At 43.5% G+C, this 23,817-nt stretch overlaps 1 protein-coding gene across 1 annotated transcript in view; it reads left to right on the top strand.

The window, feature by feature from the left end:
• LOC111961192 (heterogeneous nuclear ribonucleoprotein L-like) overlaps positions 1-12,559 on the top strand; it is a 54,052-nt gene extending 41,493 nt beyond the window's left edge. Inside the window, exons 7-13 of the mRNA XM_070437422.1 lie at positions 2,756-2,824; positions 4,163-4,383; positions 4,873-4,994; positions 6,608-6,809; positions 7,262-7,319; positions 7,722-7,820; positions 11,255-12,559. Coding sequence (XP_070293523.1) covers positions 2,756-2,824; positions 4,163-4,383; positions 4,873-4,994; positions 6,608-6,809; positions 7,262-7,319; positions 7,722-7,820; positions 11,255-11,310 — 827 coding nt within the window. The 3' untranslated portion in view covers positions 11,311-12,559. The remainder of the gene's footprint in view (positions 1-2,755; positions 2,825-4,162; positions 4,384-4,872; positions 4,995-6,607; positions 6,810-7,261; positions 7,320-7,721; positions 7,821-11,254) is intronic.
• The last annotated feature ends 11,258 nt before the right edge of the window (positions 12,560-23,817 follow it).

Consider the following 23,817-nt stretch of genomic DNA (forward strand, 5'->3'; position numbering starts at 1 on the left):
GGGGGGCATTGCAAAATGTTTAGAAACCTGTTTTTGCTTTGTCATTATGGGGTATTGTGTGTAGATTGACAAGGGGAAAAAACTATTGAATCAATTTTAGAATAAGGCTGTAACGTAACAAAATGTGTAAAAAGTCAAGGGGTCTGAATACTTTCCGAATGCACTGTACAATAGCATTGTCCCCACACCAAATATTATAGCTTTGCAATGCTCAATAAAAGAGAACCCTTGGTCTCTGAATTTGAAGCTCTCGTGTACTGGGGATGCTTTAACAATATGAGGTGCTGTAGATAGACTACAGCGCATAATCATATTCATATAAATGGGAGCATGGTTTTTAACCAAGCAGAAAGCCTGCCTTGTGTGACTTGGGCTTGATTAAACGTCCGTTGGACGGTGTGATTGACACGCCAACCCCGATTCCAATTCTCTCGCCACAAATGGAGGGTAAACAGTGTCTTATCARCCACAAGCCAGGGCTGCTCTCCAATCGATCGCCTTGCCGAGTATTGGATTTTGAAGGTTTGTTTGACTTTGACGGCGTCAAGGACTTTTTGCCGTGGAGTTGAAGATGTGTGGTCAGCTTCCAATTGTTTCTATTGACCGGAGGAAGGAGACAGACAAGCAACTAGAAAAATAGCAAGAGGCTGAAAATAAAATGCTGACATGAAAAACGGCTGAATAATAATGGATTGGAAGCACTTTAGTGCAAACAGAGAGAAATTAAAATAAAACAGCCCCACACAATCCTCTTGAGCCACAGACGGTAAATTTAAATCCTAATCAGCTTGCATTTTGGGGAAATTGAAATGCTATATTCGCACTCAAAAAGGATTTGTTCGGTGTCTATACAGTAGCTTATTATACATACATAGAGAAGGACAGCGTGTAAATAGATGTAATTCTTCTCATCAGAATCACATAGTAGTTTATGGATGTTGTCTTTCAAACCTCTTGTTCGTTCTTTTGAGTACATTGCCTCGAAGGTACTCAAGAACATTGCCTCAAAAAAAAAAAGTTTCGCGGTATAATTTTTGCCGCTCTATCGTTTTATTTATTTATTGATCCCCTATGTACTGCCAGGTTTATGTGGGCAGATACAATTTCCATAGATTTATCCCAACTACTGGGATGACGTCATTGTCAGAGGCCTCTCTGTATCTCTCGCTCTCTCTCCCCTCCTCACTCTCTCCCGCCGTCTCTCTCGCTCTTCCTCCCTCCTCTCTCTTTCTCTTTCTCTGCCAGTCTGTCAGGCGAATGGCGAACCTGTCGGCTCAGTGCAGGCATCAAGGCCACTCCTCCTCTCCTCTCAGTTAATCCTTCTCCTCTCCCCTCTCAGTTAATCCTTCTCCTCTCCCCTCTCTTTGAGGTTTCTGTACAAGTACGGCAACCCACCAATCCCACCGGTTCCTGTCCGCCTAACTGCTCGTTTTGTACCAATTAGCTTAGCTCTGCATGAGCTCGGTCCCCTGTGGACGGCATGCGTTCTCTTTTAACCCAGCGCTGCACCTTCCGTTTGTGTCTGCGTGAGCAGCACCAGTTCTCTCTCGCATTGTTGAAATGAGACTTTGAAATGATGTTCAAATGATGTGACGCAGGTTGAGTCATTGGTGCTTGCGCTGAAAGACACGTGCACGTGAACAGCGCACACACACACGCACACACGCAGTCTGGCACACACACTTCTCTCAAATCCTCAGTGTAACGGGGTTCACTGAGTTGACGGTTGTGCATAGGTCATTGAAATCCTCACGCCACCAACTCCCACCAACACCTCGAAAATGTTAAGGAATCCTTTCATATTAGATTGTTTGATGAGTGAGGGATGCAGTGAGATAGCCTGGTCCTATATCTGCTTGTGCTGTACAGACAAAGCCCCATAGAGGTATACAGCACAAACAGATCTGGGACCAGGCTAACAAAGACGGAGGCTGTTTCCAGCAATGCTCCATATAGTAGTCTGTAACTTCATTGGGACACCTTACATGAAAACAATGATATTACATATGCTTCAGTCTTTGTTCTGACAGCACCTAGAGTGGGTTTGTCTGCGACTCTGCCAGTAAGCTGCATTAGGGAAAAGATGGGCTGAAAAGACTCTTATCTTCGTTTGTCCCTGTTTGTCCCTTTCCTGGTTCACAGTAAGAGGATTAGGGCAGAAGGCTGCTTCATATACCTTTTTTCCATGTCAATGCGTTTTCCCTCCTATCTGGGTCAACGTTTCCACCCGAGGCCATTGAACTGTAACTGTGACATTTTAACTGTTCATTTTAACACACCCCTCTTCCCGAACACCCCCCCCCCCCCCCAACACACTTTTTTTATCGTTCCTCTGCAATTCACCCAGGCTCAGTCAGCCAAGGAAGAGAAATGTGTCATTTGAAATGAAAGGCCAAATGTGAACCAAACGTGTCTTGTTTTGCTGTTATGCAATTACCACAAGTGTCAAGTAGTGTCTAGATTTGCTGTACTAAATCGAATCTGCTTGCTTAGTATGGTTTTAATGGTTTTCAGTAATTTCTAGGCTGGCGTGCAAATGTGCCAATTTGTGTGTGGTGTGCGCATATGTGTCTTGTGTGTTAGTCTTGTGTTGTGTTAATCCCATGTGTGCATGTGTGTGCCTGTGTCTGTTAGTCTCCATGTGTGTGTATCTGTGCGTGTCTGTGCATTTTGAGGGATGGATGTGCAATTGGCACCTGGTGGCATTGTCACTTCACATTTGCCTTACACTGTGTATTCTCTCTGTGTTGCAGAGCGGGGAAGGGGAGGCAACGCCAGGCCATTCTGGGAGCGCATCCGTCCTCCTACAGCGACAACGGCTATGGTCAGTGTCGCTCAAATTGCTGCCTCTCTTTATCCCTCCCTCCCTCCCTCGCTCTTTCTCTCTTTTGTCTTCATGTCTCTCCCTCACACACACACAAACACACACACGCGCGCACACACGCGTTACTCCCTCTCTCTTTATCCTCTCATTGTGACTCATCTCTCTCCTTCTCCATCTCCGTTCGCTCCCTCTCGCAGCATCTCTCTCTCATAGATCCCTCTTTCAGTCTCGCTCTTTTCAGTCTCCTCTTCTTCCATCTTTCTCCCAGCCTCTCTCTCTGTATCCCTGCTCTCGAGACTCACCATCTTTCTTCGTCTCTCTCTCCTCTGCTTCTCTCTCCTTCTCTCTCTCTCTCTCTCTCTCTCTTCTCTTCTCTTTCTTTGTCTCTCTCTCTCTCTCTCTCTCATCTCTCTCTCTCTCTTCTTCTTCTCTCCTCTCTCTCTCTCTCTCTCTCTCTCTCTCTCTTTGTGTACTGTCATTGTGCAGTGGGGCTTTGGGTATCCTGTAAGTTAAAGCTCCATCCCCTATACAGACACATAATCTGGAGGACGGTGGTGGAGGTTGGATGGATGGAAAAAACACGGGGGAGGAGGGTTGGTGTCTGCGTATGTATGTGTGTGTGTGTCATATAGCATAGGTGGGTGGCTGGCTGCTGTGCTGTGGTGTGTGTGTGTATATGTGTGTGGCCGGGAGTTTTGGAAAAGATCGTGGTGTGATGTGAGCGGCTACTCTTGAAGGCACTTGGTAATTAGCAAAATCTGCAGGGGAAACGGGGTGCAGGTGGTGTAGAAATGGGTCTAGGCCTTTTTTGGTCATGCCTGGGATTTTTTCTCCTTCTTCGTGGGGGCTGAGGACTGGGCTGAGGACTGAGGGAGAAGTTTGCACATTCATTGCTCAACCATCCCCAATAAGGTCAGACCAAATGTTCTGTGCGCAAGCTTTTCTTGTTCTTTCTCTCTCTCTCTCTCTCTTCTCTCATCTCTCTCTCGTCTCTCTCTCTCTCTTCTCTCTTCTCTCTCCTCTCTCTCTCTCTCTCTCTCTCTCTCTCTCTCCTTCTCTCTCTTCTCTCTCTCTCTCTCTCTCTCTCTCTCTCTCTCTCTCGCTCTCTCTGCCCCATCTGTCTCTCTCGCACTCTCTCTCTCCATGCCCCCCTCTGTCTCTCTTGCACTCTCTGCCCCCACTGTTCCTCTCCCTCTCTCACCCACTCTCTCTCTTCACTCTATTTCTTTCTCTCACTCTCTCACTCTCTTCTCTCCCTCTATACCTCATCTCCCCTCTATTTCTCACTTTCTCTCACTCTCTCTCTCTCTCTCTCTCTCTCTTTCTCCCACTCTCCAGGGTCACACTGCCCCCTGCTGCCCGTGCCCAGCAATAACAGGTACAAGAGGAGCTCTCCCCATGACTCCCAGGAGGTGGTTGCATACCCCCTGCCACAGACCTCCTCCTATATGGGCCACGCCTCCAGCTCGTCGGTCGCCATGGTGAGCGGCCTGCACCCCGCCAAGATGAACTGCACCCGCATCTTCAACCTCTTCTGCCTGTACGGAAATATTGAGAAGGTCAGTGTCAGCGACTGTTTTCACACGCGATTAAAGCTAGATTGGATTGCCTGGATTGCCCCTTTTAAATGAGAGAGTTGAGGGCAGTCGAATGACAGCTAGTGTGACTAGGGGGTGGATACAATCAAAGTTGCCATGGCAATCTTTATGCAGTAGCTTTGGTTACAGAATCACTGCCAGCGACCTACCACTGTGAGGGGAGTGCCTACCAGTTTGATTCAATTGAACCCTGAACCGTAATATGTTTTAGATTGAGACTTATTCCAGTTGGTCTCTGTACTAACGTGGATTAAAAACAAAAGTGTGCTCAGTGATTAGTTGACCAATTGAATCAAGTGTGCTGGTACTGGAGTAGTACTGGCGTAGTCGAAGAGAAGCCACTGGTAGAGGAAATGCAAAACTGACCCAAGATCAGTGTCGCCTAGTAGACTATCAGAAGGTCTGTATTGATTCACAGTGATGCCATTCGGTCTTATTTACGCCCCCCAGGTGAAGTTTATGAAGAGCGTCCCGGGCACCGCACTGGTAGAGATGGGAGATGAGTACGCTGTGGACCGATCCATCACACACCTCAACAGCATCAAGGTGTTCAGCAAGAGGCTCAACGTCTGGTGAGGAGGTTACATGTTTCACCTTTGACCCCCCCCCACCCCCTGAACCCGTAGCTTGATGAGCGTGACATTCATCTTTCCTCGATACCTCGCGTCGTCTCTCCTTGCCTCCTTTGTCACAATATGTTGGAAGAGCAGGTGTAAGGGAAGAACCTTGGATCTCCTCCTCAAATGCGTTTTGAGAAGGAGGCAAGAAGACAGGATGTAAGGTCATTTTTTGAAAGAGACATTGTTTGAACACTTAGAACCTATTGGTCCCCTTGGTTTCGTCTAGTTTTAGATCAATAATTACTTCTAGGAAGGAAGGAAAGGAGGATTTTAGAAGGATTTTAACAGGGCCTCTACCATGATACTTAACAGCATGCTTTCGCTAACGCAACAGAAACAAAAATGTGTAGTTTTGCTTACATAACTTGTAACTCTTTATTTTGGCCTGACATAAAATAAAACTTTCCTTCAGTAAATGTTGTAATTTATGACCTAAATATACCATTCTTACGTTTCGATAAAAAATGTCAACATTTACTTTAGAAATAGCTATTACCATCATCATTATCATCAATCTGTTGCTTTAGCAAATTTGTGTTTTGGAATCTTCAAAAGCGTTAGGACCAAAGGACACTTATTTGTCTCGACAGCGTTATTTGTCTCGACAGCGTTGGCTGTTCAAAGCCTCCGTGTGGGTTGCGTTGCGTTGTCCTATCAAATTGGCAGCCTCCATCTATCAGAATAATGAATTGCCTTAGCTGCTAGATCCAGTTTAGATGAGGCTTCGTTCAGCTCCGCTGGGCCTCAACCCTCGCCGCAAGGAATTCAAACAGCATTTCATTATGTTGGTGGACGGTCCACCACCAACTGACTGCATACCCAAATCTGAAGACATTGCTGCAACATGTGGGGCGTTGTTTGTAACATGCTATATGTTGTGAAAGAGATGGATTTCGTGGCATAAAATACATCGTTTTCCATAGCATGTTATAAACAATGCCCCAAAATAGTATAGAATGTTACAATACAAACAATGCCAGAATAATTATAGCATGTTATTAACAATGCCCCAAATAGTATAGAATGTTACAATACAAACAATGCCAGAATAATTATAGCATGTTAAAAAACGGCGCTACAATAGCAATAGTTATATCACTAGGCCTCTAAATGAGAGACTGCATAGCATTGAAAAATCTAAAGGGCATTTCATAAATCCCCTTCAAACCGTTGGGAGTTAGTCTCTTGCAGCACTAAGCCGATACGTACCTAACCTCTTGTTCCCCTCGGCCCTTGAGAGCCAATTTGTTATTAAAGGGTCAAGACACGTCTTCCTATCCCTATCTGTACCTTGGCCTCATGAATGTATAAACCCCATTTAAAATGCTTCCTTTTTGTTCATCCACTACAGGAGAGCTGGAAACATAGAATTACCTATAGATTCTCTATGGCTGGAAATCTATCAGCTGCGTTCTGGTTCCTCTCCTTTACTCATCTTCTTATCTCTTCCCCATCCCTCCCTTCCCTTGTTTATCATTCCTGTTACACACTCTCTATCTATCTGTCTATCTATCTATTGCTCTATCCATTCATCCCTCCCTTCCTCGATCTTTCCCTCCCTCCAGTGTGTCCAAGCAGCACGCGGTCATCCCCAGTCAGGTGTTTGAGCTGGAGGACGGCAGCTGCAGCTACAAGGACTTCGCCATGACCCGGAACAACCGCTTCAGCAGCGTGGGCCAGGCGTCCAAGAACATCATCCAGCCGCCCGCCACTGTGCTGCACTTCTACAATGTCCCGCCCTGCATCACCGAGGACGAGCTGCAGAGGGTGGGTGTGGAGGGGAGGGAGGAAGGGGTGGGTGTTTAGGCTGGAATGGTGACTGATGTCTAGAGAGGCGGGAGGTGGGGTTAAGGGGAGATTGAACCCTTTCTATAGTGGAATTAAACGTTTGGATGACCCTGAGAATGGGTAACAGGAGACACCTGCCTATAGGGTAGAGGACACAAGCAAGTGGGGTGATTGTTCTTAACATTTTAATAAACAGGAATTAAAATGTTTGCAATATGTTTGCAATAAGTTATTTGGCATCAGACAGACAGTGGCCCAGTGGCCCTCCAAGACCAGGTTTGAATAACATTTGCCTGTAGTAGCCTATTTATTGTCCGGTGTTGAGATTCACATCATAACATCGCCATCTAGTGGATGATTTATACAAAACACTGAATGAAGCAATGTTGACGCAATAGCTGAATCCTTTCTGTCGTGTGCTTTCTGTTTAGTTATGTACAGAGCATGAGGTACCCGCTTTCATCAAGTTCAAAGTCTTCGATGCAAAACGTAAGTTCCATTCATTGTGTTGGACTAAATGGACGTTATATAGCATGAGTCAATTCAGTAGAGGTACTAGTCATAGACATTCAGCTGTTCTTCTAAATGTGTCAGCAACCGCTAGGCACCTAAATGTAATTAATAAGGAATAACATAAATAGATAAATAGTATTCTACTATCATTTATATGGATAGACCACTATGAATACTTTTCTATAAATGTTCATAAATGCTTTCAAAATTATCACACTCGTTGTAAATGCTTAAATGCTTATTAATGTGTATCAATGTTTACGAATGATGAAATACATATTAAATGCGTAGAACATATTGTAATTTATTATTAACAAGCACTTTCACATGTTATCTTTTCCAATCACTCTCTTTTCAATTTGGCCGATGTTCTTCTAGCCAGCTCCAAAACGATCTCGGGCTTATTCGAATTTGACAACAAGACACACGCTGTGGAGGTTCTGACAGTCCTCAACCACCACCAGATCAGAATACCAAGTAAGTCCTGTGTCTTACTCCGGAGAGAATGCTTGCTTCAATGGCAGAAAAGTAGAGCGAGAGATGATGAGAGAATGATAGAAAGAGAATGGGTCACAAGGCAGTAGGCTGGATTCAAACCTCTGCCAGCACCATATGTGTGCCAGAGACTGCAGCCCTAGAGAACCGCTAGAAAACCCATGCCAACTCATCTGTCTCTTTTTAAGTGACATCTTCGAGACATTTAACATGGTTCTGACTGCAACTATCCACCTAAAAAAAGATATATATGGTTGACGCCGACGCCCACGCCCACACGGAAATCGAATTAGCATAATACAAATGCAATTATTAAGAGGCTAGATACAAATAGCTAATCCTGGCGACCAATGTTCTAGCATGAATTTATTGAGGCATGCCGCTCAGGGATGTGAAGGTGTTACAAGCATGGTCTATGTGTTTAGTGTAATTAACAACTATCAAATGAAAAGCAAAGAGTCAATCAAATAATGACTCTGTTAAACGAGGAATGCATTTACTCAATTCAACTAATATTAATGTATTAGTCACAAAAGACATGAGATTCAAACAATTGCAGTGTACATGAAATACGTGATACATTACAGCGTAACACAGAGTAAATTACTATCACCAATAGGCTAAGACTTAACGTGGTTACACATGTCTTCAGTTCAGAATCATGTCTTAAAACTTCGTATGGCTGCAATCCCGTTAACGGGATCGATATGACAACAGCCAGTGAAAGTGCAGGGCGCCAAATTCAAACAACAGAAATCTCATAATTAAAATTCCTCAACCATACAAGTATTTCCCACCATTTTAAAGATACACTTCTTGTTAATCCCACCACAGTGTCCGATTTCAAAAAGGCTTTACAGCYAAAGCACCACAAACGATTATGTTAGGTCTCCGCAAAATCACAGAAAAACACAGCAATTTTTCCTTTTTTCACAAAAAGCAGAAATAGAGATAAAATTAATCACTAATCACTTTGATGATTTTCATCAGATGACACTCATAGGACTTCATGTTACACAATACATATATGTTTTGTTCGATAAAGTTCATATTTATATCCAAAAACCTCAGTTTACATTGGCGCCATGTTCAGAAATGCCTCCAAAATATCCGGAGAAATTGCAGAGAGCCACATCAAATAACAGAAATACTCATCATAAACTTTGATGAAAGATGCATGTTTTACATAGAATTAAAGATAAACTTGTTCTTAATGAAACGTAACAGTCAGTAGAAACATGTCAAACGATGTATTGAATCAATCTTCAGGATGTTTTTAACATAAATCTTCAATAATGTTCCAACCGGAGTATTCCATTGTCTTCAAAAGTGCGATGGAACAGAGCTCCCTCTCATGTGAACGTGCATGGTCAGAGCATGGTCAGCTCATGATAGACCTTACTCATTCCCATCTCCTTCGGCCCCACTTCACAGTAGAAGCATCAAACAAGGTTCTACAGACTGTTGACATCTAGTGGAAGCCGTAGGAAGTGCAAACTGACCCATATCCCACTGTGTATTCGATAGGCGATGAGTTGAAAACCTACAAACCTCAGATTTCCCACTTCCTGGTTGGATTTTTTTCTCAGGTTTTTGCCTGCCATATGAGTTCTGTTATACTCACAGACATCATTCAAACAGTTTTAGAAACTTTTAGAGTGTTTTCTATCCAATACTAATAATAATATGCATATATTAGCAACTGGGACTGAGGAGCAGGCAGTTTACTCTGGGCACCTCTGGGCATCTTTTCATCCAAGCTACTCAATACTGCCCCTGCAGCCATAATATGTTTTTAAGAGAAAAAAACTGTGTGTCTGATACACTTAGGAGCTTGGTAGCAAGTTCTCAAAGTATGAGCAAATTCACTCCCCTCTTAACCAAATTCAAGCAGGAACGCACCCTCAATCTGAATGAACACTTCTTGACACTTTACTAGTGAAAACAAAAGGTAGGAACAACACKCCCAGATTCTTATATAATCAACTCAATTTTAATGTTATGATGGACAACAGGAACGTGCCTAATAACCCGTCAACCCAATATACKATTTTTTCCCCCTAGCTAGGCAAGTCAGTTAAGAACAAATTCTTATTTACAATGACGGCCTACCCCGGCCAAACCCTAACCCGGACGACGCCAATTGTGCGCCGCCCTATGGGACTCCCAATCACGGCCYCTTGTGATACAGCCTGGAATCAAACCAGGGTCTGTAGTGACGCCTCTAGCACTGAAATGCAGTGCCTTAAGACCGCTGCGCCACTCGGGAGCCCAAAGACTCGTCCCCATACCAGGAGTCAAACCCGGGCCGCCTGGGTGAAAACCAGGAATCCTAAATGAATATTCCGCCATCCATCCGGACAATGCCAAATAGAATCAACACGCCAGGCTAGCCACTAGACGCCTGTTCATCACTGGCCTTCATCATCGTTCACATTGTTCACATTRGACTACAATACAAGTTAAAGACATGTTTGTTTTATTCTTCCCTTGTGCTCCTCCCTTACACAGCAGGTATTCACCTTCACACTGGCCCGACAACGCAGACAAAAGCCAATAGACTTTGGGTCTTTTTTTCTTTTCTTTTTTACTGTGAGGCAAAACAAAAATGGAGCCCCCCTCAAACAACTCCATCGTGTGCTTTCATTATTTGTTTTTGTGGCAGAGGAGAAAAATTGCAGGAGAAAGCTTTGTATTCTCTAGTAATAAAGGCTTTCATACAGACAGCCTCACGCCACAGTCTCTTTGTGGGTGGCAGTCCTAAGGTCCCAGTTAGCTGAAAATAGTCCGAATATAAGGAGTAACCCCTTGAGGCAACACAACACACACACAAACACTCACTCCATCATTCGCTCACTCACACATAATATGCACATACATGTATACTGACTCTACACATATATCCTGTTGCCTATCACCTTACCCCTATACATATCTACCTCCGTCACTCCAGTATCCTTGCACATGTAAATATGGTATTGGAACTGACTTTTTAAATATTTCCTGTATATAGTATGCTTATAGTATGCATTTCACTGAACTTGTGCATGTGACATTAAAACTTGACACATGATCCTGACTAGTAAATACCAGGCATTCAGTTGAAATGTTGATGCATAAAGAGACATGACATGTTATAACCATTATTAAAATACATTATAAAGGCTTGTGCATGCTTATAACAAGTAGTAAACAATTATACCGGCAGGGTACCTCCCCTGTGATCTAGGAAATCTATAGCAAATYCACAKATACACACACACACACACACACACACACACACACACACACACACACACACACACACACACACACACACACCACAAAGTAAATGTATAGAGTTAAACGTGTGTGCAAGTCATGTATTTTTTATCTTCTCCTCATCCCTTCTTCCTATTCTGTCTTTCCATCTGCAGATGGTTCCAACCCTTACACCCTCAAGCTTTGCTTCTCCACTTCCTCACACCTCTGAGACCTGGAAAACCAAGATGGCCGCCGCACTAGTTCGCCATCAACCAGGAGAGAAGCGGATCGGGGAGAAAGCAAGACCACCCGATGAAGGAGAGCGAAAGAAACAACGCGAGAGTGGAGAGTCAACACACTTTCTCGGACCTGAGAATGGAAAAGCGAGGAGTTAAAAACACTCAAGATCACCCCCCCCATATGAACTATTTTAATGGATTATTTTTGTTGTATTTTTTCCTTTGTTTACAAAAATTATTTGAAGGAGCTGCAAGTGGTTGGGCTGACAGTTGTAACTGACAGAGGGAGAGGAAAGCCCAACTATGCATCATGGCAGGGCTGCTTACTCTGCACCACAATTGATTTGACATTTCCTGTGCTGACTTGATGAGGGCCCGAATTTGACTTCTGTCTTTTTGTTGCGTGACCTATTTTAGTGGTCAAAAGACAGTGGCCTACGGTACATTTTCATTCCTAAACTGATGTCAATGGCCAGTGGCCAGTTTTATAACTTTCAGAAGATTCCCAAAGGGCAGCTGGGATAAAAATTACAAATTGAAACCAATGGAGGGCAAAACAATTTAGGCGGTGGAGGGCTGCTCTCAGCTAGGGGAAACACTGGTGGAAACTAGTGGAAATGCGTGTGCCTAACTCTGCAATATAAGAGATTACTCAGTGTTTGTAAATGAACAACCCGTTCACATTATATTGTACATWTGTGTGTATAGCAGTTGAGTGGGTGTCCGGGCACTATGTTAATAAGAGCAGTTCCTTATGGAAAAAAACTACATTTCACATGTGAATTGTTCCAAGAAAAAAACATTTCCATGTGATTTCAAATCATATGATTTTCCACATGTGAAATCAGGTGGTTTTTCTGTAAGGGGTGTTTCTAAACTTTTTCTGTCGATGGTCCTCTTCTTTGGAGGGCCATTTGAATTAAAACTAAAATGAACACTTGAGACTGTCAGCTTACTATCTGATAGTCAGCAGCAACCCGCCATGTCGGTCCCTGGATCTAGGGTTGGAAAATACTCAGCCGCTACGAGACGTCTGTCTTCTCTCAAGACTACATTTTTTTGAAGAAGACATTTCAAACTGTGTTTCAAGCGTTCCAAACCCTGAAGGTCCATGCGGGTTGGATGTGTTTAGTGTTCCTAGTTATACTGTGTCTCCATGTTTGTACTTGGCCCACCACCACCATGTCTGAAMAATTCACTGTGAGCATGTGCAGTCATTAAAACATTTGCCAGTCGATACACGACGATGTCATTTTATTCTTATTCCGATAGGCGCCTATCCAATTAGCATTCTATTATATATTCAGTTCTGGTAACACTTTGCAATAAGGTTACCTTTAAGGGGTTATAATTTGTTTATTATTTAATTAAACATTTATAGAACATTAAATCGCTACTAAATTGAATTTGAACAATGTCATGTTTCATGATACAGAGAGGGAAATTCAGCAGTTTAGCCAGATCAAAGTTGGACTGGCAGTTCCTGACCTAGAATTTGGTGTCCTGACATCTAGGTCACAGGGTTATGGAAACCACTTTTACACTTTAGACCATTTGAAGTTATGTGGAGGCAATTAAGCAGGCAAATCATATTATGATTATGAGCAAAATGATTTGAGGATATAGTCGTCATCGATTTTGGTCGCATCTTGGCATTCGGCTGGTCCCCACAGTGAAGAGGTTTGCAAAGCGTCTTGCTTGGAAAAGCAATTGCCAAACTATATATATACAATACATTCGGGGAAGTATTCAGACCCCTTGACTTTTTACACATTTTGTTACTTTACAGCCTTATTCTAAATAGTTTTCTCCCCTCATCAATCTACACACAATACCCCATAATGACAAAGCAAAAACATGTTTTTAGAAATGTTTGCAAAAGTATAAAATATAAAAAACTGAAAAACTACATTTGCATAAGTATTCAGACCCTTTACTCAGTACTTTGTTGAAACACCTTTGGCAGCGATTATAGCCTCGAGTTTTCTTGGATATGACGCTACAAGCTTTGCACACCTGTATTTGGGGAGTTTCTCCCATTCTTCTCTTCAGATCTCTCAAGCTATGTCAGGTTGGATGGGGAGCATCACTGCACAGCTATTTTCAGGTCTCTCCAGAGATGTTCGATCAGGTTCAAGTCCGGGCTCTGGCTGGGCCACTCAAGTGTTGTTTTTGCTGTGTGCTTAGGGTCGTTGTCTTGTTGGAAGGTGAACCTTTGCCCCAGTCTGAGGTACTGAGCACTCTGGAGCAGGTTTTCATAAAGGATGACTCTATACTTTGCTCCATTCATATGTCCCTTGATCCTGACTAGTCTCCCAGTCCCTGCCGCTGAAAAACATCCCCACTGCATGATGCTGCCACCACACCATGCTTCACCGTAGGGACGGTGCCAGGTATCCTACAGACGTGACACTTGGCTTTCAGAACAAAGAGTTCAATCTTGGTTTCATCAGATCAGAGAATCTTGTTTCTCATTGTCTGAGAATCCTTTAGGTGCCTTTTGGCAAACTCCAAGCAGGCTGTCATGTGCCTTTTACTGAGGAGTGACTTCTGTCTGGCCACTCTACCATGAAGGTCTGATTGTTAGAGTGCTGCAGAGATGGTTGTCCTTTTGGAAGGTCCTCCCATCTCCACAGAGGAACTCTGGAGTTATGTCAGAGTGACCATCGGGTTCTTGGTCACCTCCCTGAACAAGGCCCTTCCCCGATTGCTCAGCTCTATGACGAGTCTTGGTAGTTCCAAACTTCTTCCATGTAAGAATAATGGAGGCCACTGTGTTCTTGGGGACCTTCAATGCTGCAGAAGGTTTTTGGTACCCTTCCCCAAATCCGTGCCTCGACACAATGCTGTGTTGGAGCTCTACGGACAAATCCTTCGACCTCATGTCTTGGCTTTTGCTCTGACATGCACTGTCAACTGTATATAGACAGGTGTGTGCCTTTCCAAATCATGTCCAATCAATTGAATTTACCACAGGTGGACTCCGATCAAGTTGTTAATAAGGTGTTTCTGTTTTTTACAAAGATTTCTAAAAACCTGTTTGCACTTTGTCATTATGGGGTATTGTGTGTAGATTGATGGGGGGGAAAATGTATTTAATCGATTTTAGAATAAGGCTGTAACGTAACAAAATGTGGAAAAAGTCAAGGGGTCTGAATACTTCCCGAATGCACGGTTGCGTTATCTAGAACAGTGTTTCCCAGACATTTCCTTGAGTACCCCCAGTTGTTCCATTTATTTGATCAATTCCTGTACCAGCACACCTGATTCAACTGGTCAACTAATCACGTTTTTAATTAGTTGAATCAGGGGTGCTAGTGCTGGACTAGATCCAATATGTGGAATAGCGGGGGGTCCTTGAGCAGAGGTTTGTTAAGCACTGATGCTGGGAAAAAATTATCTGGAGACTATCCATCTGTATCTCTGCTCTGTATTCTACTATAACCACGGCAGCTCATGGTAGTGTGTCCTGCCCGGCTGCCCCTCTGGTCTTGGGGTCTTGAGAAGATGTGTGTGGGGTAAACACAGCTTTGTCCCTAAAAGACCAAACCCACTCAGCATGTCTGTGTGCCTCAGTGAAGCATGAAAAGCAACCGTCTGGCCTCCCTTAATTCCCTCTTCTCTTTTTTCACACTTCCCTGGCTGTGGCAATCCATGTTTTTCTCACCAGGGTCATATTCACTTGGCACAAACGGAAGAAAACAGACTGAAATCCGTTCCAACATATTTAGCTATATTTTTCACTAATGTATACGACCCAGCTGTGGGAGCCTGAGATTGGATGATCTGGCTCTAAATTAACCTCAACCTGCTACCGTCGTCGACGGCAATAGGTCTTTGTAAATTTCTAAAATGACAAAGGCCTAGTGCCACAAATGTTTTTTGTTTTTTTTACACCTGCCCTGGCACTGGGAATCTTAAGTAAATCAGCAGCAGTCACGGGGACCAGGTCAATTTACATATGGGACGAGTGTCAGACAATGTTTGTTTACAGTGCAGCGACATGCCTCGTCATCGGTGTGTTTCCATTACTGCGCTGGCTTTCGAGTTATAACCTGGGTTCCCCCCGCGGCAGTGAGAGAGTAGCCTAGCTAGCCTATAGTGTGAGTAGCCAAAATGGGCTACTAATGTGGCGTGACTTCGTAGACTATGCCTGACACCTTTGAGATGTAAAAATGTACTCAATGTACTGATAGAGAGAAGATGAGAAGTGAAAAGAAGTCCTCTTGAGCCATCAGAGAGAGAGAGAGAGAGGGAAAGAGAGCGAAGGAGATTATGGCCTTCAGTCACCCATCAACTCTCTTTTTCTCTGTTACATGTGGCACCTTACTCATAATATACAATCACAATGAGTTCCCGAAACCATCAGGTTATTATTTCAGAAAACATGTTTATTGGAAGCTTTTTGGTAATATTAATTGTTGATGGTGGGTGTGTAACCCTTAAAGGGGCACTTTACTCAAAATAAAAAAGATATACTGTACCAGTCAAATCTACTCACTCATTCTTTATTTTTGCTATTTTCTACATTATAACTATGAAATAACACATATGGGATCATGTAGTAACCAAAAAAGTGTTCTACAAATCAAAGATATTTTATATTCTTCAAAGTAGCCACCCTTTGCATTGATGACAGCTTTGCACACTCTTGGCATTCTCTCAACCAGCTTCACCTGGAATGCTTTCCAACAGGGTTCCCACATATGCTGAGCACTTGTTGGCTGCTTTTCCTTTACTCTGCGGTCCAACTCATCCCAAACTATCTCAATTGGGTTGAGGTCGGGTGATTGCCGAGGCCAGGTCATCTGATGCAGCACTCCATCACTCTCATTGGTCAAATAGCCCTTACACAGCCTGGAGGTGTGTTTTGGGCCCTTGTCCTGTTGAAAAACAAATTATCGTCCCACTAAGCGCAAACCAGATGGGATGGCGTATCGCTACAGAATTCTGTGGTAGCCATGCTGGTTAAGTGTACCTTGAATTCTAAATAAATCACTGACAGTGTCGCCAGCAAAGCACCCCCACACCATCACACCTCCTCCTCCATGCTTCACAGTTGGAACCACACATGCGGAGATCATCCGTTCACCTACTCCGCGTCTCACAAACACACTGCGGTTGGAACCAAAAATCTCACATTTGGACTCATCAGACCAAAGGACAGATTTCCACCGGTCTAATGTCCAGTGATCGTGTTTCTTGGCCCAAGCACGATTCTTATTACTATTGGTGTCCTTTAGTAGCAGTTTCTTTGCAGCAATTCAACCATGAAGGCCTGATTCACACAGTTTCCTCTGAACAGTTGATGCTGCAATTTATGAAGCTGGTAACTCAAATGAACGTATCCTCTGCAGCAGAGGGTCTCTGGGTCTTCCTTTCCTGTGGCTGTCCTCATTAGAGCCAGTTTCGTCATAGTGCTTGATGATTTTTGCGACTGCACTTGAAACTTTCAAAGTTCTTGAAATGTTCCAGATTGACTGAGCTTCATGTCTTAAAGTAATGATGGGCTGCTGTTTCTCTTTGCTTATTTGAGCTGTTCTTGCCATAGTATGGACTTGGTATTTTACCAAATAGGGCTATATTCTGTATATCGCCCCTACCTTGTCTCAACACAACTGACAGGCTCAAAAACATTAAGAATGAAATAAATTCCACAAATGATCTTTTAACATGGCACATCTGTGAATTGAAATGCATTCCAACCTCATGAAGCTGGTTGAGAGAATGCCAAGAGTGTGCAAAGCTGTCATCAAGGCAAAGGGTGGCTACTTTGAAGAATCTCAAATATAAAATGTATTTTGATTTGTTTAACACTTTTTTTTGGTTACTACATGATTCCATATGTGTTATTTCATAGTTTCGATGTCTTCACTATTATTCTACAATGTAGGAAAACCCTTGAATGAGTTTGTGTGTCCAAACTTTTGACTGGTACTGTATATTTTTCATTTGTCCACTTTTATACAGTCCAACATATCATTGTTATAGTTTTTAAGATATTACTTTCAGCCTACTGGGCCCAGTTTTCTAAAACATTTAATCCACATCAAAGTGATCCTGTGTTTTCTAAATCCTGATCCCCCATTAAATTCTGTTCCCTGGACACAGAATTTTTTTTTTTTCAATTGTCATGAGATTTTATAACATGATCTTTGTTGCAGCAGATGATGTAGTATATTAGAGTTGTGGTTAAACTATCGCTTAAATTTACACCAAAAAACAAGGAGCGACCAAATCTGAAGGGGGAGCAGAATATTACCCAACACAGGATCCTTTTGATCTGGTTTAAATGTTTTTGTTTAACTGGGCCCAAAAATCAAGCAAGAGGAAAAAAGTTTTTCCATCATCAAGAGACTTTTCCAGGAAGTAAACACAGGCCTGAGATTAATATAGCTATGCGGCTTGTATGTGCAAAATTATTGTATTTTGAGATAATACTACTGGTGGACTAACAAGAAATATAGGGAATACATTTTTTTTTTTTAAAGTCAAATTAATAATCTCTTACTGTATATTCTAGCGAATTTGGAGGGTACCCCTGACCGGGACTCGAACACTGGTGCAGCGACTGCCAAGCCAACAACTTACGCCAAGAGGTCAAAACCTGAAAGAGGTCGGTAGGTGTTGTGTTAAGGTCGCTACATTACCCCCATTCTTTCAGGAGTGCGTCTTCATACACTTTTCTATACCAAGTTCCTCACGTGTACATGCCTCTCTGATAGCCTCACGTGCAACATTGCAGGGAAACTCAGGTCGATTGCGTGAAAGGCAAATACCCTATGCATCGCACCGATTGGGTTAACCCACTTGGTGGGGATTGTAACGTGGCTCATATAGCGAGGATCGCTACGATATCTAGAATATATAAAGACATTCTCACCTTAAATATGGATTCTTAGTTTACGCCCTATTGGCTTCTGCTACAGTAGTTTTTGTCAGCACTTTGAACAGTCATCTTCATCTTCACTGGCCCGGAGGTAAAAACACACCTGGTTTGTATCTAGTCTACACTAGGCTTTCTTTAGATTATTCTACTCATGGTCTCCCGAGTGGCGCAGTGGTCTAAGGCACTGCATCGCAATGCTTGAGGCGTCACTAGAGATCCGGGTTCGATCCTGGGCTGTGCTGCAGCCAGCTGCGACAGGGAGACCCACAATTGGTGATGCAGGTGATGCACAATTGGCCCAGCGTAGTCCGGGTTAGGGGAGGATTTGGCCGGCCGGGATGTCCTTGTCCCATCGCGCTCTAGCGACTCCTGTGGTGGGCCAGGCGCATGCACACAGTCACCAGTTGTTCAGGGTTTCCTTCGACACATTGGTGCGGCTGGTTTCTGGGTTAAGCAGGCAATGTCAAGAAGCAGTTCGGCTTGGCAGGGTATTATTTCGGGGGACGCATGGCTCGTGACCTCCGAATGGGAGTTGCAGCGATGGGACAAGACTCTTGTCCCAATTGGATATCACGAAAAGGGGTAAAAACTCAGGGTTGTGGTCATTATGTACCAAACATTGAGTCCCCCTCCCCCGCTTCTGGCAGTGGAACAAGGACATTAATACTTGGGCTAAAACATACTCCTCTGACACACTTCAGCCCACCCCAGGATAACTCATGGGGATCAGAGTGTAATCAGGCCATATCTCGTCCCTGCCAAAATGGTGGCATGCAAATTCGAAGCAGTTTTCTATGTCTTGTAAATAAATAAACATGTGTCTTCACTGCAAGGGAGAACGACTGCCCCTTCTCATTGAAGCCACGGTCATTTAAGGCAGACCGCGGTACTGCAGGCATTGTTAGCAGAACACAAGATCTGCCGTTATAGTGAAAGGATTTTTTTTTATATTCGTGGTCAATCTTCGTGTAAATAATATTTTTTTTAAGACAGTCATGGTACAATAGTTACCAATATTTGCTTCTAATACTTGAACCGGTTATCTAAAAATCACACAGAATAAGTTTTATATAGTTGCTAATAGCAGCCTGCAGTACCCTGGCCAGCCTTCTACTTGAGTTACTCAATGACAGAGAGCAACACTGAGCTACCCTGCAACGTCACTTCCTGGAGTAGCTCAAACTACGTATGTTATGTCTCCATGAGACACCATCTTAATCAACTTCATTTGGCTTCATTGCGCAATTGACTTTTCACATAGGAATGAATGTTGTCACGCGATCGATGTCTTTGTCCATTCATATATACAGTACACTCATTGCTTCACTATGATGCTATTTGAATGTTTTAAGGCCGGTTTCCCAGACACAGATTAAGCCTAGCCCAAGACTAAAAAGCCTTGTCAAATGAGAATCTCAATTGAAATAGCTATTTAGTCCAGGACTAAGCTTAATCTGTGTCTGGGAAACCACCCCATAATGTATAAAATATGCCATATAGCCACACTTTACCCAATTCAATGTACAGTACAGTGAGTGCATACATTTTTTGTGTATGTGTCCCCAGTGGGAATCGAAACCACTAAACTGGCATTGATAGTGCCATGTGGCCAACAACTGAGCCACACAGGATCATGGTCCCATTGACCGTAGTTGAAGTCCTTGGTCTTAGGACCAGTGTGGCCTTTTTCAAACCCCTGACCGCTTAAGTCTGTGACCGTCCATATAAATAGCCCCTGATACAGAGCCGTAAAGCTCGTAAAGCTCTCTCGTTGAAAAGCGATATCCCAAGTATAAATACAGTAAAGTACACATACTAAAGACCAAAAAAAAAAAATTGAGCAAAATAGTGTTTTTTATAGACAACTGCAAACATCAAGGAAAAGGAGACTGGAATGTCACTTTAAGGAAGGGTTATCTGCTGGCCGGAGCATTAGGCTAATAGCCTGGTCCCAGATCTGTTTGTGCTGTTTTTTTATTTTATTTTTTATTTGACCTTTATTTTACTAGGCAAGTAAAAAGTAAGAAAAAAGTCTTATTTACAATGACGGCCTACCCCGCCAAACCCTAACCCGGACGACGCTGGGCCAATTGTGTGCCGCCTTATGGGACTCACAATCACGGCCGGTTGTGATACAGCCTGGAATCGAACCAGGGTCTTTAATGACGCCTCACTACAGGGTTTGTAGTGACGCCTGTAGTGACCGTATGGTAGCAAACTACCATAATAATGCAAATAGTTGAATTAGGTTGCACACAAAAGAAAATATATATATATATTTTATTGAATTCATGATCTAATCCAGCCCTAAAGTTTTGACTGCTGCCTTTTTTAAAGGGATATTGGTGCACAACATGATAATGACCACAGGAGTTTGCTCTACAGCACAAACAGATCTGGGACCAGGGGCCGTATGTACAGTATCAAGGAAATTGTGCTTATATAGGATCAGCTCTCCAAATCAAATTAAATCAAATGTTATTAGTCACATGCTCCAAATACAACAGGTAGACCTTACAGTGAAATGCTTACTTACGAGTCCCTAACCAACAATGCAGTTTAAAAAAAATACGGATAACAATAAGAGATAGAAGTAACAAGTAATTAAAGAGCAGCAGTAAAATAACAATAGCAAGACTATATACAGGGGGGTACCGATACAGAGTCAATGTGCGGGGGAACCTGTTAGTTGAGGTAATATGTACATGTAGGTCGAGTTATAAAAGTGACTACGCATAGATGACAACAGAGAGTAGCAGTGGTGTAAAGGGTGGGTGGGGGGGGGCAATGCAAATAGTCTGGGTAGCCATTTGACTAGATGTTCAGGAGTCTTATGGCTTGGGGGTAGAAGCTGTTTAGAAGCCTCTTGGACCTAGACTTGGCACTCCAGTACCGCTTGCCGTGCAGTAGCAGAGAGAACAGTCTATGACCAGGGTGGCTGGAGTCTTTGAGAATTTTTAGGGCCTTCCTCTGACACCGCCTGGTATAGAGGTCCTGGAAGGCAGGAAGATTAGCCACAGTGATGTACTGGACCGTTCGCATTACCCTCTGTAGTGCCTTGTGGATGAAGGCCGAGCAGTTGCCATACCAGGCAATGATGCAACCAGTCAGGATGCTCTCGACGGTGCAGCTGTAGAACCTTTTGAGGATCTGAGGACCCATGCCAAATCTTTTCAGTCTCCTGAGGGGGAAGAGGTTTTGTCGTGCCCTCTTCACGACTGTCTTGGTGTGCTTGGACCATGTTAGTTTGTTGGTGATGTGGACAGAAAGGAACTTGAAGCTCTCAACCTGCTCCTCTACAGCCCCGTCGATGAGAATGGGGGCGTGCTCGGTCCTCCTTTCTCCTGTAGTCCACAATCATCTCCTTTGTCTTGATCACGTTGACGGAGAGGTTTTTGTCCTGGTACCACACGGCCAGGTCTCTGACCTCCTCCCTATAGGCTGTATCGTCATTGTCGGTGATCAGGCCTACCACTGTTGTGTCATCGGCAAATGTAATGATGCTGTTGGAGTCCCTAAGGGGCCCCTATGTTGAGGATCAGGGTGGCGGATGTGTTGTTACCTATCCTTACCACCTGGGGGCGGCCCATCAGGAAGTCCAGGATCCAGTTGCAGAGGGAGGTGTTTAGTCCCAGGTTCCTTAGCGTTTTGATGAGCTTTGAGGGCACTATGGTGTTGAACGCTGTGCTGTAGTCAATGAATAGCATTCTCACATAGGTGTTCGTTTGTCCAGGTGGGAAAAGGCAGTGTGGAGTGCAATAGAGATTGCATCATCTGTGGATCTGTTGGGGCGGTATGCAAATTGGAGTGGGTCTAGGGTTACTGGGATGATGGTGTTGATGTGAGCCATGACCAGCCTTTCAAAGCATTTCATGGCTACAGACGTGAGTGCTACGGGTCGGTAGTCATTTAGGCAGGTTATCTTAGTGTTCTTGGGCACAGGCACTATGGTGGTATTACATGTTGGTATTACAGACTCGGACAGGGAGAGGTTTAACATGTCATTGAAGACACTTGCCAGTTGGTCAGCGCATGCTCGCTGTACACATCCTGGTAATCCGTCTGGCCCTGCAGCCTTGTGAAAGTTGACCTGTTTAACGGTCTTACTCACATCGGCTGCGGAGAGCGTGATCACACAGTCTTCCGGAACAGCTGATGCTCTCATGCATGTTTCAGTGTTATTTGCCTCGAATCGAGCATAGAAGTAGTTTAGCTCGTCTGGTAGGCTCGTGTCATTGGGCAGCTCTCGGCTATCCTTCCCTTTGTAGTCTGTAATGGTTTGCAAGCCCTCCACCGTCCAATTAGTCTTATTGTTTATAATCGAAAAGGCAAAACTGATCCTAAATCAACACTCCTACTCTGAGATGCTTATTTCATACCGCCCCGGGCTAGGCTGAGCAAAGGTGCTTAAAAACTTGTACTAACAATTAAGGTTTGAAGGCTGTATATATACACTATGTCCCTGGAACCCTAACACCAGTTTTACACAGGTCCATGCAGAGTTCTGCAGTATTGCTTAACGAGCTAAGACCAGAGCCTTAGCCAACCCTGAGGTCATTAGCCAAGCTAGATCAATAGGGAGCTACTGAAAACAACATATAACAGCAAGGAAAGTGTGCCACTCCATGTTGCCCTCACCACGTCAGCAGACCTGTGTGCATTCCAAATGTCACCCTGTTCCCTACATTGTGCACTATCTTTGACCAGAGCCCTATGGACCCTGGTAAAAAGTAGTGAAAAGGGTGCCATTTGGAACARAATGTTGGTATTGATCTCTTACCGGTCCACTGTATATCACTATCCTAATGAACTCACCCATGCACCAAAGGTCACAGATAAATACTAGGCCGTGAGTATTTCATCCCCAGTCCATGTGACCAATCACATTGACTTCACCTCGGAGGAAGACAGAAGATGTCTCTGTTATTGTTGTAAATGGGGTTGGACTTCAGAGACGGGAGTCTAGAAAAAGTGTTTTTATGCTGGCTGTAGTGTTTTAAAGGGTGTTCCACTTGGTTGAAGTCTTATCCCTGATACAGATGTTGGATCTTTATTTCACTTACTTAGGTATTTGATAATAATATTGTGTTTTGTCTGAAAATTCTGAAAATATGTCTGAACAAACACCCTAATCCAATTAATTTGACAACAATTATATTTATTATGCTATAACAACAAAATGAATCTGACCAATATAAAGTAACTTTTCCTAAATCTAATCCAATCTAATATACAGCAAATTATTTTTAAATACATTGTCACGGCCGTCTAAAGAACTGGACCAAAGCGCAGCGTGGTGAGCGTACATATTCCTTTATTTAAGTGAATACGCCGACAAAACAATAAACACTACAAAACAAACCATGAAGCTAAAGGCTATGTGCCATAAACAAAGTCAACTTCCCACAAAGACAGGTGGGAAAAAGGGCTACCTAAGTATGGTTCTCAATCAGAGACAACGATAGACAGCTGTCCCTGATTGAGAACCCTACCCGGCCAAAACATAGAAATACAAATAATAGAAAATAGATTACCCACCCCAACTCACACCCTGACCAAACCAAAATAGAGACATAAAAAGGATCTCTAAGGTCAGGGCGTGACAGTA

This window comes from Salvelinus sp. IW2-2015, linkage group LG1 (assembly GCF_002910315.2).
Source record: "Salvelinus sp. IW2-2015 linkage group LG1, ASM291031v2, whole genome shotgun sequence".
Taxonomy (NCBI): Eukaryota; Metazoa; Chordata; class Actinopteri; order Salmoniformes; family Salmonidae; genus Salvelinus; species Salvelinus sp. IW2-2015.